At 37.7% G+C, this 17,966-nt stretch overlaps 1 protein-coding gene across 2 annotated transcripts; it reads right to left on the reverse strand.

Moving 5' to 3' along the window:
* Positions 1-1,912: 1,912 nt before the first annotated feature.
* LOC124169633 (coiled-coil domain-containing protein 13-like) lies at positions 1,913-16,190 on the reverse strand. 2 transcript variants are annotated; one of them, XM_046548283.1, is made up of 11 exons: positions 15,987-16,190; positions 15,608-15,676; positions 13,555-13,828; positions 9,793-9,977; positions 7,941-8,145; positions 6,903-7,138; positions 6,080-6,190; positions 5,308-5,414; positions 4,388-4,445; positions 2,820-3,100; positions 1,913-2,131 (listed from the first exon to the last, which is right to left on the reverse strand). In XM_046548283.1, exons 1-11 carry the CDS (start codon positions 16,107-16,109, stop codon positions 1,942-1,944), a joined length of 1,839 nt encoding a protein of 612 aa, XP_046404239.1. In that variant the 5' UTR covers positions 16,110-16,190; the 3' UTR covers positions 1,913-1,941. The 2 variants fall into 2 exon arrangements, with proteins under 2 accessions (XP_046404239.1, XP_046404240.1); XM_046548284.1 differs by lacking the exon at positions 15,608-15,676.
* Between the last annotated feature and the right edge of the window lie 1,776 nt (positions 16,191-17,966).

Here is a 17,966-nt window from a genome sequence, read left to right on the forward strand (position 1 = left end):
ATATCATTGTTTTTAATAAACCTCGGCAAATCATTGATGTATAGTAAGAATAAGAGGGGCCCCAAAATACTGCCCTGTGGTACCCCTACATTTATTATTTCTATGGGAGATAAGTAGTTTGTAACAATGTTGTTGATGCCTGTACCCTCAACCTCTACCATCTGTTGCCTATCCTCTAGATATGATTGCAACCATTTATGAACGATTCCCCTGATCCCATAGTGCTCACATTTAATGAGAAGGATTTTGTGATCTACTGTGTCAAATGCACGAGAAAGGTCATTGAATATACCCACCGAGAATTCATTCCTGTCCCATGAGGTCATGATTTTTTTCAGAAAGCATGCAATCGCATCATTGGTGCTTCTCCCCTTTTGGAATCCAAACTGTTCCATGTTTAATAATTTGGATTGGACGACAAAGTTCATAATCCTGTCTCTCATCATTAGCTCAAAAATTTTAGATATATTAGTCAGCAAGGATACTGGCCGGTAATTTCCTATGTTGTCCACATCACCTTTTTTGTGGATCAGTTTTATTTTAGCTATTTTTAAATAGTTTGGAAACTCACCCTTATTAAAGGACTCATTTATTATGAAAGCTAAGGGCTTAATTATAGCTTTAGAGCATTTTTTTAGGATGAAGGAAGGAATATCGTCTATCCCAACTGATGGTTTGTCTTTCAGGCTATTTATGCACTTCAATACCTCATTTTCTGTTACCGGAAAGAGGACCATAGAGGAGCACATGTGTTGACAGTGCCCCGTACTGAATCTGTCACTACTTATTATTGAGCTATGTAATTGTAGGGGTACAGTTGTGAGGTACTTATTGGCAAAAACTGCCACTTGCATAGGATCGGCCAAGTTTATCCCTTCCCCATTTTTTATTGTTAAATTTCCACTCCTGTTTACCTTAGAGTTTGTTGCCTTTCTTACTATTTGCCATGATGTTTTGGCCAAATTTTCAGCTTGACTGATAAGTCTGCTGTAGTAAGCTTTCTTGGTTTGAACTATAAGGTCCCTGTATGCTTTTTTGTAACTCTGAAAGTAGTTACTATTGAGGTCGTAGCCCTTCTGCCCTTTTCTTAATTGACATAATTCCCTAAAATTAACGCTAGCAGCCCTTATTTCATCTGTCACCCAACCCTTGTTACTCTCATGACACTTCATTGGCACTAATTTTCTGGGAAAGAATTCCTCAAAGATGAGCTTTACATTACTAATGAAATACATGTACATGTCCTGTATACACTTCATGTTGAGTAATTTGTCCCAAGAAGTCTCACATAATTTATCACAGAATGCATTTACTCTATCTTTTGGGTAGAACCTTTTGTACCTCTTGTAGATTACATCCTTTTCCTTGGGGATACATATCATTTGAGCATAATGGTCTGAAATTCCTAGATTTATAACCTTTGAGTGTTCATTTTCTGTCAGTTGCAAATTGGTGATAACCAGATCGATATTTTTTGATGAAGTGGCTGTTTCTCTGGTCGGTGAAGGTAAGGGTCAGAATAAGTTAGATGAAAATCAATTTCATGAAAAATAAAGAACGTTAGATTTTGATAAATAGATAAATAAGTGTTAGGTAGATTCCATAAAGTCACGCCTGAAAAAAACTAATTATGTACCTATATGAAAATCAATTGTCAGCTTGATAGGAAATTCCTCCAAATGATGTTTTTTGGATCGAAAATCAATTAAATTATAAGATAGTCGGAGGTTTCCCATAACTCCTCCCCTTGTGAAAGTAATTACAAATCACTTAGGAACAACTAACTGCCTTGGAGATTGCCAACAATAGGTCACCTCTGCCATGCTCATAATTTTTTTCCAATTGGAAAATAAGTGATTTGCCTGTGTATTTCAATCCTTGAGAAATGGAATTATTGCAAAATGGTAGTAGATAGGCGCTGAAAGTTATTTTAATTTTATATCACCTATAATTTACATCACCTACATGATTGCATTCTGAATCACAATCCAATTCTTTCATTTGAGATTGGAAGAGCTCTCGTGTTTCTTGCAACAGTCCAGAGTAGTGCTTGAGATCCTCTTCTTTCTCCTGCCTTAGGCAATCAATTCGAGATTCAAGAACAACTTTCTCCTCTTCCAAAAATTCTAGCCTGAAACAAAGTATGTTGACATTATTTCAATGAATAATTGAATGATGAAATTAGCTATTTAGAGCATCATGGAGTTTCTGCTTTTATTTTGGCACATGAGATTATTTTTAAGTGACTTTCACCCCATCAGAAACAGGGTCATTTATTTGACCTATACATAGTGAGAACTTATCTCATGTATTTTATAGATTGATGAGTATGTACATTTTTGATGTTGCAAATATTCATCTGCATTCAAACACTCAAAGTAAAAATAAATTTTCAGGAATTGCCTGCTACTTAAAAAGTCGGCATCACCGTTAAAATGAATAAGGAAAGTTGTTGTATGTCGATACAGGTTGAACTGAAGCTGTAGGTAATGACAGCTATCTTTCTTGCTCCATTTCATGGTAGAATTGTGAACTTCTACGATTTGACAGTTATTTCTGGACAAATTGGTGGTGGATCAAAGAATAAAAAAGTAGGTAATCTCTCTTAATTTTTCAAATAATCAGACTTATTTTTAGTAAACAAGTAAATTTTCTGGCACATCAAATATGTAGCCAAAACATTATTTTGGGTCTCAGTCATTATTTTAGTAATTTTTCAAAAGTCAGAATAATTAAATAATTTTTATTTATCTTAATTGATCTTTTAAGTATTTTCTCTAATGCAGATAGAGAGGGCAACCTTGCTTTGTCAATTTTACCTGTGTTTGACCTCATCAGGTATAGCATGCTTATTGGTGTCACATGAATTTTTCCTGGAAGTATTTTTTCGGTATGAGTTGATGCGCCCTGAGGTATTTTCCAGTTCCAAGTATGCCACTTTAGTCTCCATAAGAGCATTCTTCTTTTTTTCCATCTTCAGTTGTTTCAGGGCGTGGTCTGTCTGTGATTGCTCTTCCTTCAGGCGTTTATTCAAAACAGCCACCAATTCCATTAATCTGAGCTTTTCAGCCTCAGCAGCCTGCATCATGGCTCTTAAAGCCTGTTGAAAATATGTGGAATCAGAAATTTTCTACTCAATAATCCTTCCCCTAAATTTGATGATATATTTCTATTCGCCAGCCTCATTGATGGTGGATAAAGTAGGTACTCGCCTGATAAACTAAAGCGTATGGGTTTAAGTCCCACTAGGGTAGAAAATTTCACATGCCTGGCAATGATCGTATGAGTTTGTCCTTTAATTAATACTAATGAATTGCCTTCAGCTGTTTTGTATAAAGAAATTATTATTAATGTGTGCCTAATCCCATTCCTTCTGTGCAAACCAAGAAATATTAATGTACATACTGAAGTTAATAGCTAGTGGGTGAAATCATTATAATAATATGTACCCATTAGACCATGTCAATGACCTAATTCTGGCATAAACCCTCAAACCATGACAGCTTATACAATCAGTATTGGTTAAGTTGGAGTTAAGTTTTACGTATCGTGTGACATGCAGTAACAATTTATGTTATTTCTGGCCGTGAAAGTCTGGCTTGACCAAGATCAAAAATGTTGGCAGCATGACCCTGGCCCAATCAAAAATTTGCATTTTGCCCATTGTTCATCATTTCATTTGCTGCAATTATAAAACTGGTCATTTGAGAGAAATAGTGGCCATGAGTTTGTTAGCTCAAGCCTATCCTTAGTTGTCAGTTTCTTAGTATCAGCTCAACTTGAGGCGCCTATGTTTTGTTTTTTTTTACTTTTTCTGCTCTTGATGCTCCACAGAGCATTAGTTATTTTTATTTTCATTATTATTTTGCAGAGAAAAACTTTGTGATCAATACTTTGCCCATCAAAGTTGACATCTACTTATTACATTCATCGTTGGTAAATATTTAGTATTCTATTTTCTTATTTTACAAACTATTGTGTAGTCTGGCATCTATCTTTTAGCTTAGCTTCTCATGACTTCATGTTCGAACCAGTATTTTCCCCTACCAATGCATATATCTTGGAGGCATTAAAGATGCACCCCCTTCCATTAATCCATATCTGTGGACTATGTCTCTAAAGAAAACGTAAAATGTCTACAAACCTCTGTGTTTGTATACTTCAAAAATTAAAATTGATCAAGGAAGCTATTAGGGCATTTGATAGGAAAACTTCTAAAAATTCTCATGTGTATTTAGGGGATGGAAGTCATAATTGATTTCCTGATACTTCCCTAGTTTATGTACATAGTTGATTTGCATTAATTATGAAATATTGTTTTAATATACTTAATTATAATTATTACTTGGGTGTGGGAATATTTATTTTAAAGGTAGTGGTTACTTACATACTCTGAAGACTTGGAATTTCCGGATCTCATTGCTGCAATTACCAGTGAGTTATCACTAATAAAAAAAATTGAAGATAATGATTTGAAGTTAAAAATGGAAAATGGAGATCTAATTATTCTTAATTTTATTCATTCCTACTCAAGTTGATACGTACTATAGTTCAGTTAACTGTGATTTTATGGTTGTTCATAGGGTATCATGGAAAAATTCCTGTCAATCATGAGATTTATATAGAGAGATATTTATTTAGAGACCCATCTCTTTAAATTACTAATTTGAAGTGAGGCAGTAGCGGATACAGAAAAAACTCAAGGGGGGGGACAGAAGATAACTTGAGTTGCCTTTACTTTTATTGTAATAAAAAATAATCAAGCAGACTCCATGGGACCTGAGGGGGCCCGAGCCCCCTCAAAAATTTGTTATGAGTGTGAGGAAAAAATGTATCAGGCTTGTCGATTTTCCCCGGAGTGTCCAGATATCGAGATTCAAGTTATCAGGGTTCTAATGTTGTTCATATGACTTTTAAAGTGCTTAAAAAACTTAAAACTCACTACTTATAAAATTTCCTGTGGAAAGTTCCCGGTTTGGTACCCCCCAATATTTTTTGTAAGTCGGCTTCCCTGTAAACAAGTCATATGCAAAGTTTAAGAAGGTTTTAATTAAAGTTATTATGAAAAAATACAAGACAATGCCATTTTATGTTATAAAAAAGTGAAAATTTTGGTTCTGCAATGTTTGGAAATACGGGAATTTGGAAATATAGTCCCACATATAGGGGGGGGGGGGGGTGCCCCTATCTGTATCCGCCACTGAAGTGAGATAATTGCTGGTGCAATAATTATTATTCAAAGTTAAGCCTTTCAAATTATAATATCTTATACTTTTCGATTGCATATTATTTTGTGTGTACTCTTACTTTGAGCCTGGAGAAACGTTCATGCCATGGAGGGCTTCTTGTAACTTTTCTACCATCATATTTTTCTTCTCCAATGTATCTTCCAAATTATTGACTTTTGCCTGCTCCTGATACAAAAAAACATAAGATCATTTTAATTACCATATTTCTCCAAATATAGTCCCCCCCCCCCTAATTCTGAGGCTTCAGTTTCGGGAAAAATATAAAAAATGCGTTTGAATATAGTCCACCCTTTACTTTAACCATGGACATTTTTGGAAAAAAAGGGGGGACTATATTCAGATAAAAATGGTATTTTGTGAATCTCAGTGGAAAAATTTATATTGAATGAGAAGTTATGGGTAGTTGAGAAGTAAGTTAAATTGTGAACAGCAATATGTTAGATAAATCTATTTCCCAATACATATCTATATCAATGCATATATACAGTAATCTGATGATTTTATTGGCGAAAAGAATGTGCATAGGAAAGTGAATTACTATAATTAACAGAGTATGTAAAGATAGTGAAAGTTGAACAACATTTTCATTCCTAAATCATATTATGAAGGCTAACTGGTTGTTAATTCCAAGAAATTTAAGGTTTTATATTATTCAAATATTTATAATGGGTCTCTAAAGATCATTTTAGGCATAAAACAGGATATCTCTTTGAACTTATCGTTTGAGTAAATTGTACCCACAGTTTAATGTTTAAAGGTTCCAATATACAATGGCATTCCCAATTTAATTGCCAAATCCTGTAAGTATTCACAAATATGATTGCCCTTACCTTCATCAGCTGCATCATTAAATTTTCCTTTTCTTTCCTGTGTTCTTCTGTCATTGCCTTCAGTTCTAATTCTTTCTCCTTAATAGTGGCATCTTTGTTCTTCAAGCACTCCTAAAAATCGATATTTTTGAGCATAGAGCACTAATAGTTGTGTTCACAACATTTATGGTTTCTAATTACTAAAGGTAAAGTTACAAAATGGAGAATTAAAAAGCTATGGGTAGTTTCAATACCCATGATTTTCATTTCTGTGACCTTTATTTCTCTAGAACTTTAAAAAATTATTTGCTGATTAAGACAAGTTTGATAATGTTATGTCATCCTTTAAGCTTGGTTTGCGTAGTGTGGATGAAAAAGTGCAAACATTCACAGCCATAATTTTCTTGCTGTAGACATCTGTTTGCTGAAAATGCATTCAGAGGCATCGTTACTATTTTTATTGGAGTTGAGGTCAACCTTGAAAATGCCAAAACTAATGGCTGGCTTTAAATAGAACCACAATTTTTTGGCAATAGGAATGGGTAGGAAATAGAAATTTGCTAAAAGAGTATAAAAAAGTTTCAGAGGGGAGAAGCAAGATGGAAATAATTGAAATTTTATGTAGGTATATAAATGAGAAATAAGTCATTTCTTATACTTCATCTTAAAAAAATGGGTAACTTCTAAGACCATCAGTAAGCTTAATGCTTTGTCCTGAAAGGGACTTAGGAAAATCATGGGGAAGCCTTTGGATTCTCCTTCCATCCAAATCTTATGCTACTGAATGCAGTCTATAAATATTTATGAATTTCCATTGATGGTCATTTTAAAGTTGTTGTCTTACATTGAGGGATAGTATTAGCTGGTCATCATGCTCTCCCTTGGCCATTACTGTGGACAAACGACTTTTGAGAGCCTCCATTTCAGCCTGCTTAGCCGCTGATCTTGCCCTACTAACTTCTGCTTTCCTTTTCCACTCGCTGGCCTGTTTCTCTGCCTCCTGCAGCGATGCCTCCAGCTTTTCTACTTCGGCCAACCTCTTCTCCCGGTCCCTCTTCATGCAATCTGGCTCACACAAATCTTTAAAAGTTGAAATCAATATTTTTTAAATGATACCATTAGAGGATAGCTCTGGCCTTTCAATGAATTAATGAATTATCAAGGAGATGCAAAAAAGATACTATACACATATGTATACCTACATTGTTGAGTAAATATATATTGTGGCAGAAAAGTTTTACTGGTGCAATATCCCAATTATTGACATTAGAGAAGGCTAACTTTAAAATTGTTATCGGGCATCTCTTAAAGATGTAACCAATAATGCCGTTAACTATAGTAAAAGGCATTCATGTGAGCGATAATGTGAGAAGAGGTGGTTGGAGTTATCTCTAGTTAATAACTAGGGATTATCCAAATGCATTGCAGTATTGCCTCTAATTAATATATGTACTCAAAATTTACATTTTCATTTATGCGCATGCTCATTGGACAGGCAGAGGAACATGCAGAAGAATTTAAGTTGATCGAAACCATTTCAGAATAAAGTAATACTTCTTAGCTGTTCACTAGATTCTATATGATCAAACAAGGATGTATGCTGCAGAAATGATAAAATTGTCCACATTTTATTTTGAAGTGGCTTGTGGAAGGTAACTTGCTCATAAAAAAATGCCTGTGTGAATCAAGCTCAAATTTATAGCTGCTATATGTGTCAAATATTTTCCATTTTGAAAGTGAGTGACTACATCAGTTGGTACTAATCTTTATGTTTCCTGAATATCCATATTGCTGTATTTTAAATTATCGATGCTTCATTAATTAGCACTGATGATCAAGAACTTTAGTATTACTGAATCATGTGTTTACGAAGTATACCCACCACTTAGGCTGTTTAGACCTGTAACACTGATTGCTCCGGCCCTCTTCAACTTTTGCTGCAGCTCTGATATCTTTGCTTTGAGCAATGTCACTTGTTGTGCTCTACCTCTCCAAGGTACAGCGTTACCTCCGGATGGACTTGAAGTACTCATGGCCGCTTTCATACTCTCCAATGTCGTGCCATCCCCTACTTCACTGGCAAGAATCTATAGAGAAAAAAAGAACAGCTTACAGACGTTATACAGTTCACTGTATTTATCGATTGATTTTTGACAAGAAAAATCAACCAATAACAAAATTCCTCAAAATGTAATATTTTCAATGAGTATCTAAATAATTTTATGGGAATTGCAATAGTAAAATCTTTTAACAAAAGCAATAAATGTAGAATACTAGACAATGTGGCAGTAATTTTTTTTAATGCAATCATAAATATCTTACATTATCAAAACCAATTATAACACCTTACGTAGTTGTTACGCAGTATATTTGTATTATTTAATTTTCTCTTTATTTAAATTTAAGAAAGATTTGATTCAAAAAGATTTTCGAGTAAACAATCTTGCCTTTAATTTATTAACAATACATGGATAGAATTGAGAATGGAGAACATCATATCATAACATCCCACATCATTTCCAGCTCCGACTGAAACAATAAATTAAGAGAGATATTTTGCCGAATGGATAGGTATTGGAATTTGTTTTTCCCCCTAACCATAAAGGACTTTACTTAAATGATAGGCATAATTTGGTGAGATCATTTCCTTTTTATTTAACCGCTGTTGTCCTAACACCCACTGCCGCACGCCTATTAAGGCGGCTTGTGGGGTAGATACCAATAGGGGATGAAAAGGATAAATCCGCCTGGAATCCCCTTGTGGATTAGGCAAAGCCAATCACTCATGTGTTTCGTAAGTTACATATCATTGCAGGATGAAGTAAATAGTTCACAAGAAGGCCCTGAATTGGGTACTTCATGATTGTTCTTTAGGCCGTTTTACACGGGGCACGGAATTGCGCAGGCTAGAGCTGCATTAATTTCTAAAATGGCTTGGAATTGCGTGAATGCTTGAACGAAATTAGAACAGGGGCTATTTTGCCGTCTCGCATCCACGCATTCTCGCATGTGTTCTAGCAATTCAACGCTTTACACGACGTAATTTTTATTGCGCCTTCGCACGTACGTCAGATTGCGCAATTCCGTGCCCGCGTAAAACGGCCTTTAGAGTTCCTTAGGGAGGGCAAGGGCAGTACACCTTGAGTATGACCTGTCCGTTAGTTTTGGGCAGAAATATATCAATTAAACGGGGGACCCATGGGGCAGCTATCCCCTCGACTATCTAGCGCCGACGCTTTAGTCTTGGTAAATCATAGGCTATAACTTAAAGCATAACAACAAATTTTGCATGCAAGACTATGAAATACGTGGAAAAGTTTTCTCTTCTCTCTTCAGAGGCTTTTTCGAAGTCAACATTCTTATGTATACACCTAGTGGTCAACTGATTGTAAGTTACAATGGCGCAACGAGCTCTCAGCGAAATCTCTCTCAGCGAGCGAAAACCCAGAGCTCAGAGAAATTTTTAAAGTTAATCCATTTTATTCAATTGGATTGATATAACTAACAGAATAGGGTAAGTATTAATAAAATATCCCTCAGAAAGCCGTAAAACTCTCCATTTTGAACCATTTATCTTAAAATTCCACAATTTATTAATCTCGCACCTACCGCTTATTTTAGTGGGTATTCCATACCCCCACACACCCCGGTATTATTTGCACCTAAACCCCCAACTCTATCCATCTAATCCATCCCACTCTACCTCAACCGAAGGGGTACATGAACTAATTTACCTTATCCGCCAATTTTAACTCCTGTTTGAGCACCTGGCATTGATTGCGCCACTCTGACATTTTCATGGTTGTGGCAGCTAGCTTTTCTCTCAGATTTTTGATCTCCAACTGGTCAGCTGCTTCACTGTCTTCGTCCTGTTGGTCGGATGAATTTTCTGTCTTCCTCATTGTGCCCTTCTTTCGGCCTTAAAAAATAACGTACAATAAACATTAAAGTTTGGACTAATTAAATCTTAAATCGATGGAAATTATGCAGGCTTTTAACAGCTACAGTTGAACGAAGCAGGGCAGGGTTGTCCATACCCCCTCAATCCCAAATGCGCATTTCCCTCAAGAGCGAAAACTCCCTCCCCCACCGTAGTATTATATGTATTTTAAAGTTCACTTCAAAATTTGTATCAACATCTCCTCCCCCCCAAAATTTTAGTCTACTTGCATCCCCCCGTGAGCGGTCCTGGTGCGAAACCTTGAGTTTCTTGGGTTGAGAAATCACTACCTCACTACGCTATCAGCCCAGAAAAGAAAAGACATCATAAATTAACGACCGTAAAAACTCGTGTATGGATTATAATTTACAAGGGCATGTTTCATAGATATAACTCGGTAGCAGTGGCGTAACTAGGAATATGCTTTAGGGGGAAAGGGGGAGTGTCACTTCATCGCGACGAGCGATTCAGGGAGGGTGCGCGAGCCCTCCCGGACTCCAGGTAGCAGTGTGTTTATTTCACGCCGTGGACGTAACAGCGCCGTGCCGGATTGGAATGGATGCCGTGGAGACCACGGCGGCCGTCCACGGCGCGATTTGACTCGTTTGAAAGCACTCAGACCTATGGTTATTTGAAAGCACGGCGCCTTGCCGTGAACGGCGGCCAGCGAAAAGTTGTTCCGTCCGAAAGCGGCCAGTCACCGGTCGGTATTCACTGACTTGTCTCACTGTCATGGCATAAATAAATGATCTTTAACTTTTAGCTGGTGCAGTTATTATACGCCAAAACTAGACAATAGTTTTTAATATATTTTTATTTATCTGAGGCTTTGGGGGAGGGGGGGGCTATTCCCCTCTTTCCCCGCATAGTTACGCCACTGCTTGATAGTATGCATTTTTTATGATACAGTGGGCTTTCTGTGGATTTTGTCGGCCGTTTTGGGCGGTACAGTTGGAGGCTGCGGGTTAGGGGACAGGGAAATTCATTTTTTCTTCGAATATCCCATGTCGGCCTCGGGGTAACGTCCCCGTTTGCAAACCAAATGGTCGTGGGTTCGAGTTCCGCCTGGGTGGATATGCCACTATCCAGTGCATTGAGGTATGTGTTTGTCAAGCAAGTAAATTGTGAGAAAGGACTATGTAGTCCTAAATTCGCTTTTAATAAAGATGACATTATACGTAATCATTATGCTCCTCCCCCAACAAATCACAGAGAACCAGCAAGTAACCTAATGCAAAAATAATTTTCGAGATTTAAAACTTTTCTACTACTTCAGAATTCGATAGAACATTAAGGCGTTTTTGGATATGTAACCCGTAAAATAACCAGTATTTTCAACCTTTGATTTAAATAGGGAATAATGAAAGGTATTTAATAGTGTGCATGTACTGATAGACACTGCGGTGGCATGAAGATGGAATGAGAGGCGAAAACACATGGAAAAATTTCACCTCGACCGGGAATCGGACCACGGACCTTCTGCCATCCGACCAGACGCTCAGACCACCGAGATTACTCTTATCACTAGTGTTTTCTACGGTGGCTTTATGCGCTATTTCCACCCAGGTGTAGCCAAATGTGTTGGCCAAGATATGGCTCTGTGTACGTTATAAAAGTATATATGTCTCACAAGAAAGCGTAATTGTCCCATTTTGTTAAATATGTATATATAAAACAAAAGGGGTCGATTACGCTTCCTTGAGGGACACCATATGTCACCACTCTAATGGTATGTCAGAGGCAATTCCGTGAATAACCACTTCCCTCTTTCGGTCTCTCGGAAAGTTGCCCTTTCAATTTACTGTTTTTTTGTTTAACCCGCATTTTATTTTAACAGGGAGGGCAATTTAATTTTTCTCTAGTATTTGGAATGTATAAATTACTACTCCTAATAGATTTTGGCTGGGGGGGAATCAAGTCCGGAACTAGGGCAGGGCAGAAGGGGTGCGTGCTCCGGGTGGCAGATTTCAGTAAGTGGCAAAATTTGAAAAGTTTATTTCAAAAAGTTATGTGAGTTTCTCATTAAAATATTTAACAATGACTACCCTATTAATTTGTAGATTATTAAACAATAACATCAATAAAAATTCCTAATAGCAAACATACGGTGTATAATTTCAACCACCGCATCTCAAAAAAATACTTACGGATGTATTATTTTTTATTGGTTGGTTAGGGGATCAGAGGAGGAGGGCGGCAAGCTGCCCCCCCCCCCTGACAAAACTCTTAATTCCGACCATGGCGTAACTGACCCATTTTGTTTAATATCTTTATATAAAACAAAAGGAGTTCAATTACGCTTTCTTGTGGGACACCGGATGTCGCCATCATAAACATATATCAAAGGTAATGCCGTGATTTTACACTTCTTCCTGTCACGCAGAAATCGCCCATCCAATTTTCAATTTTTTTTTCTTTTAACCCGAATTTCCGTTTAACATCGAGGGATGTTCAATATTTCTTAATTATTTGGAATGAAAAAATCAATACTCCAAATAGATTTTTCGTGGGGGCCAAGTCTCCACCCTAGGGTGGATAGAAAAAAATCGATTTTTTCAAATCCATATGGCCCATTTAAAAAAAAGTTGTGGATATGATCAAATATAAGGCCTAAAAAATTGAGACCTTTAGGTGAACCCTTGACCCTCGCTCATCTGCCATTTATGCGAGGGAAGTTCACAAATCGACGATATGTTTCATGGTCATTCCCCACAGATTTTGCCGAGTTACTGCCCAGCAGGACTAATATTTCGTGTATTTTGAAGTATCTGCCACCCTTGAGCCACGAAATGCCAAATTTGAGTGCGCGTCCGTGAAGAAAATATTCCAACGCCCACGCAGCGCGGCGGATATAAGAGCGGCAGACTGGGCAAAATCTGTAGAGAAAAACCATGAAATACTAACATCGCCGATTTGTGACCCCCCCCCCCCCCCCCCCCCCCCCATAAATAGCCGATGGGCGAGGGTCAGAGGCAAGGGGACTGCATTAAGGAGGCCCAATTCCATTCCATGGAAGGCTGATTTCTGTTGCCACTTCGGTCGCATTTTAATCGGTTTTCAAACATTTCCACGGCGCGGTTATGAGTGCAATGCGATCCACTTTTATCCAATATTTCTCAGTATAATGCTTTTCATTGCGAGGAATAGCATTGGAAAGTAATGAATTTGATAGATCACATCATTATGTGTATACATTTCGTTTAAGACCCCTAATTATAACTTATTTCCCCGTGAAACTCAGATCAATTTGTCCGTCAGCGACACGAGTGGCGACTTGTGTAAACCCATTGAAATGCGCGGTAGTTGACGACAAACGAGGCTAATTTGAGGACCCTCTTTTGTAATATTCGTGGTCATGGGTTCACCTGGAGGTCTTAATTTTTTTTTGTCTTACATTTGATCAGCTCCACAACTTTTTGTTCATTGGGCCAGACAGATTTGAAAAGAATCGCTTATTTCCGATCCGCCCTACTGCCCACCTCTTTTCCATTCGAATGGTCGAATCGATCGCTTATATATAAGTGGGAGTGTGTGAATTGGGCTTATTTCTGCTCACCTTTCTTCGCGGCCCCCTCCTCCTCAACCGCCGACGCTGCTCGCCGCGCCCTGCTCTTTTCCGCCTCCAACTCCGCCGTCAGCTCCCGCACCCTCTTGCTCAACTCCACTATCTTGCTAGCCGCCAGCTCCGACGCCCGTCCCACACCCAAGGCGCCCCAGTGCCGAGCCATCGCCGCACCCGATTCACCGCCAGCCGCCGAAGACATTTCCTTCAGGACACACTCCTTCCCCTGAAGGCTACGTCTCAAGGCGCCATTCTCCGCCGTCAAGCTCTGCTCGATTTAATGTGAAATTGGGTCCAATTATGGCGTACTGCCCATTATAATTATTATCTTTTATTATTAAAATATTCTACCGATTAAGGTAGTTTTCCATGGAGTACTTCAGAAGCATCCTGGCAGCCTCCCCGTCCTTCATGTCTTTACCTTTACCTCTCCAATTCACAATTTTATTCTATCTAAAAATCCTATTATTTCCCTTAGTCTCCCTCGCTTAACCAACATTCTATCCTATAACACTTTTCAACATCTCCTCCTCACTATATACTCAGTACCATCATTAATTTTATTCAATCAGATGCTTTACTGATAAAGAGTACTCATCAATACGTTTCGACAGGCCTCTTTTGGACTCGTTCCTCTCAGATAGAACCTATGATACCATCTGGAGAGGTACAGGATGTATGGAAAAAACCCTTTTCGACATTTTCCTATGCATTAAATGTGAAATTTTACTTCGATATTTTCTCCGGTTTCATTTGAGATACAAGCTAACGCAATTACAGTTCTGCTCTACATACCCTGAAAAATTTAAGATGATGAATTAAGGCTTGAAAAAATAGACTTTGTGCTTCAAATGATCTAGACTTCCAACGAAGTGACTGCAGAAGTTCTTTACAAAATGATCACGTAAGGTTTAAACGTGTAAAACATCACCAAGGGAGACATTACGACTGGTCGAAAGTGAGTTATGCGTCTTCTTAAATCTGGTTTAAGGGAGCATTTTTCTGTCTTAATTCGCGGTAAGTAACTAAAATTCTCTTGAATATCATCCGGCAAGAACTGATAATTTTTTTTATTTAAATACATATAGGGGAACCCGGGGCGGAACGGGGCAAGCGATTTTTAAGTGCGAAAAAAAGCAGCAATAACTATATCTAGTCCAGATTGGTATTGCTCAACTTATAAGCAACACCAATCTGGACTAGATATAGTTTGCCGCTTGCGCAGCACCTTTTTTCGTACTTAAAAAAATCGCTTACCCCGTTCCGCCGCGGGTTCCCCCAACAAGATTTATTTCATCTTACTTGATATTTACTTGATCATTATTTGCAAGGCGGTTCCCAGAAGAATGTTTCTGGGGTGCGGGGTTTAATTAGGGGATGTAATGAATTGTGGGGTATTCTTATTCAGATGGTACACTTCAAATTGTATCTCCTTAATAATTTGGGCTGGTTATTATAGCCTCCTACCGTTGGCTATAATAACTAGTTGATCCTTTTGACTTTGCTAAATATACACTCAACACTCTAACGTGAAAAAATTTAATCGATTAGTTTCCGCGTCAAATTTAAAAGCACTGGGTGTGAATGGAAGAGCGAAGACCCTAAAAATCGCTTAAGGTATTATCGCCCCGATCTATGGTGCCGGTGGCAGAAGTTATTAGCGATTAAAGCAACCCATAAATGCAATTTTAGCGTAATTACCTGTACAATGTTATTTCATCATTTATTGCGCAAGGGGTCTGGTTAGCCTTACCGCATGGGGAGACCTGGACATTTATGGCAATTACGCAAGACATTGCGAGTAACCGCGGTCTTGAAACCGCGACAGTACCGACGTTTCTTAAGTTCACATCCTTTCCTGGAAAGGTATGTGAACACTAATGAAAAATTAAAATTGAACCCGAGGCTTAAATGAAAGGTGAGATTCTAAATACTATCAGCTGACAGCTAACCTCCGATTAATTTATACACGAATGCAAAAAAATATTATTATATGCCCGTCATTAAATTCTAAACATTAGTTGACCATTTTTATAAATTTACTTACATTTACTTGCAATCGTAGATGGTTATTAAGTTCATGAGGAAACATGAAATCACCAGGAGAAAATTTCGACTGTAAATCGGAATAAATTTTTATTTAATACTAAAGAGAAATTAAAAAATGAATATTTATTTTTAATGGTGTAATTAAATACGATAATGAATGATTATGAATGCTTTGTGAATACGTGCCAGCTAGATCAGCTGATCGATCAATAACAAACATAGCCGTCTCTGAAAATTGTTCTACAACGACTCTTCTAATGAAAAAAAATCAATACATTACCAGAACAGTGAATCGAAAATAACGATCCTCTCGTAAATTACATTAATATTCAATTCAATATGTATCAAATGAAAATTAATATTCCATGCGATCATACCAATGTGACTTCGTTTCCATCGGGGGTTTCCCTCTTCTCATTATTTATTGTAGCTTCTTTGATTGACCCCATTATTTTAATTCTCATTTCTTTCGCAGCAATCCTCGCGTCTTCACCACACATGCATAATTTCTACAGTAAGCCCAGAGACAACGCTCGCTAATAAAACAAGGCTCCCCTTGCAGGCCATAAGATAAACAGAGACAAGATACATCGAGCGCTGTTACCATGGAGATAGATTAAATAAGCTAATTATTTGGGTACATCCTTGGTAACCACGTCATAGTAAGTGGTCGGAGTGGGTCGAAGGAAATCTTCATGGACAAGTTCGATTGATTTTGTTTCCAATATGTATCTCTACCAATTAATTTCATTTTGAAAATTTTCCGATTTCAAAAATCCATTATAACATGATTTAATCATCGAAAGAACTTTTTGGAACAGTTTCGGCGACGATGTAATTTTAAGAGGTATATTTTTCGTACTACACTTTTTCCAGACGTCAAGTGATAATCTGAGTGTATTTTAGAGCCTAATTAATGCATAGATTAATTATACGTGATCGGGTTTGAGATCACATTTATCGCGACTATTATACTTCATTATCATCGTAGAAAAGTGGCGAACCAAGGAACCGGCAAAAAAGGTCCCGCCCATTTTCAAGGTTTGCCTATCTCCCAGGATGTAAAACGGCTTCGATATGCCGTTCTCACTTACGTATGTCAGTTATCCACTTACACTAATACAATATAATAAATACTACCAGTGTATTTGAAACTGAATTATGGTTTTCACAAAAAAAATTTAAAACTGATCTTCGTCTGATGGATACCCGAAAATTTATTTAGTCATAGGAAAAATTCCTTACACTACCACCTTGGGGCTTCATTCATACATGTATTATTGATATTATCAGATGATCACGAAAATTGCCATCAATTCCCATCTCCAGTGGAGTTTCTGCTCATGGCAATACCTGTAAAAAGCAAATTCCTGTTAGGAGAAAAAATCCTCGTGGACCGGGATGCGAGCAACAAATCTTTGGCTTTCCTGTAAAAACAATTGCCGTGAGAATCCAAGAGCATGGATAGGATCAGTGGCACAACTGGGAATATACTTTGGAAGGGGACGGACCATTACCTAGAGGGTGACCCCCCCAGGTAATGGTGGGTCCAGATGACAATAGAACCATAGTCTGGCCATTAGTAATTGATCGATTCTTTTTAATAAATGATCTGTAACTTTAAGCAGATGCAGTTATTATGTGTCAAAACTGGACAATAGTTTTAAATAATTTTTTTATTTCTCTGAGTATTTGGAAGGGGATCTATACCCCTCATAGTTATGCCACTGGATAGGATAGTGGTCTGAACAGTGGCCCGGAAAGCTAACTAGGTCTATGGCTCAATTCCCAGTCGATTTGAATTTTTTCCCATGACAATTAACGTGAATTTTACCTGCAAATCATTTGGCAAGGTGGGAATCACCAGCCAAGAAATAGGCTGATAATTCAACCACGGTTTTTTCAAGCCATGTAATTCAACCTGTTAAAGTTTAAAAAACCTGATATTCAACTCATCGGTTTGAATACTGATGGACTCATATTCATCTTCACTTTCACCTTTTCCCTTTCAGCATTGACTGGCTACAGTATAGTTCACTAGATGTCATTCTCGACTCAAAAGTGCCAGTCACCACTTGCTAGTGCCACTTAGGTGTGAACTCCACGATACCTCCACTGCACAAACGCTCAACAATCACTCACCGAATCAAATCCGCTCATCTAGGTAGCCCTTATTGTACTAGATGAGTGGATTTGATTCAGTGGGCGATTTTTGAGTGTTTATGCAGTGTCTATCAAAATACTTACATATTGCATTGCCATGACATGAAATGTGCTGTGCCCCTTATCATTGCGTACCCATCCTAATCAATCGCTAAAAATGAAAATCATAGAAAAAAAATAAACTGAACAAAATA

This window comes from Ischnura elegans, chromosome 12 (assembly GCF_921293095.1).
Source record: "Ischnura elegans chromosome 12, ioIscEleg1.1, whole genome shotgun sequence".
Taxonomy (NCBI): domain Eukaryota; kingdom Metazoa; phylum Arthropoda; class Insecta; order Odonata; family Coenagrionidae; genus Ischnura; species Ischnura elegans.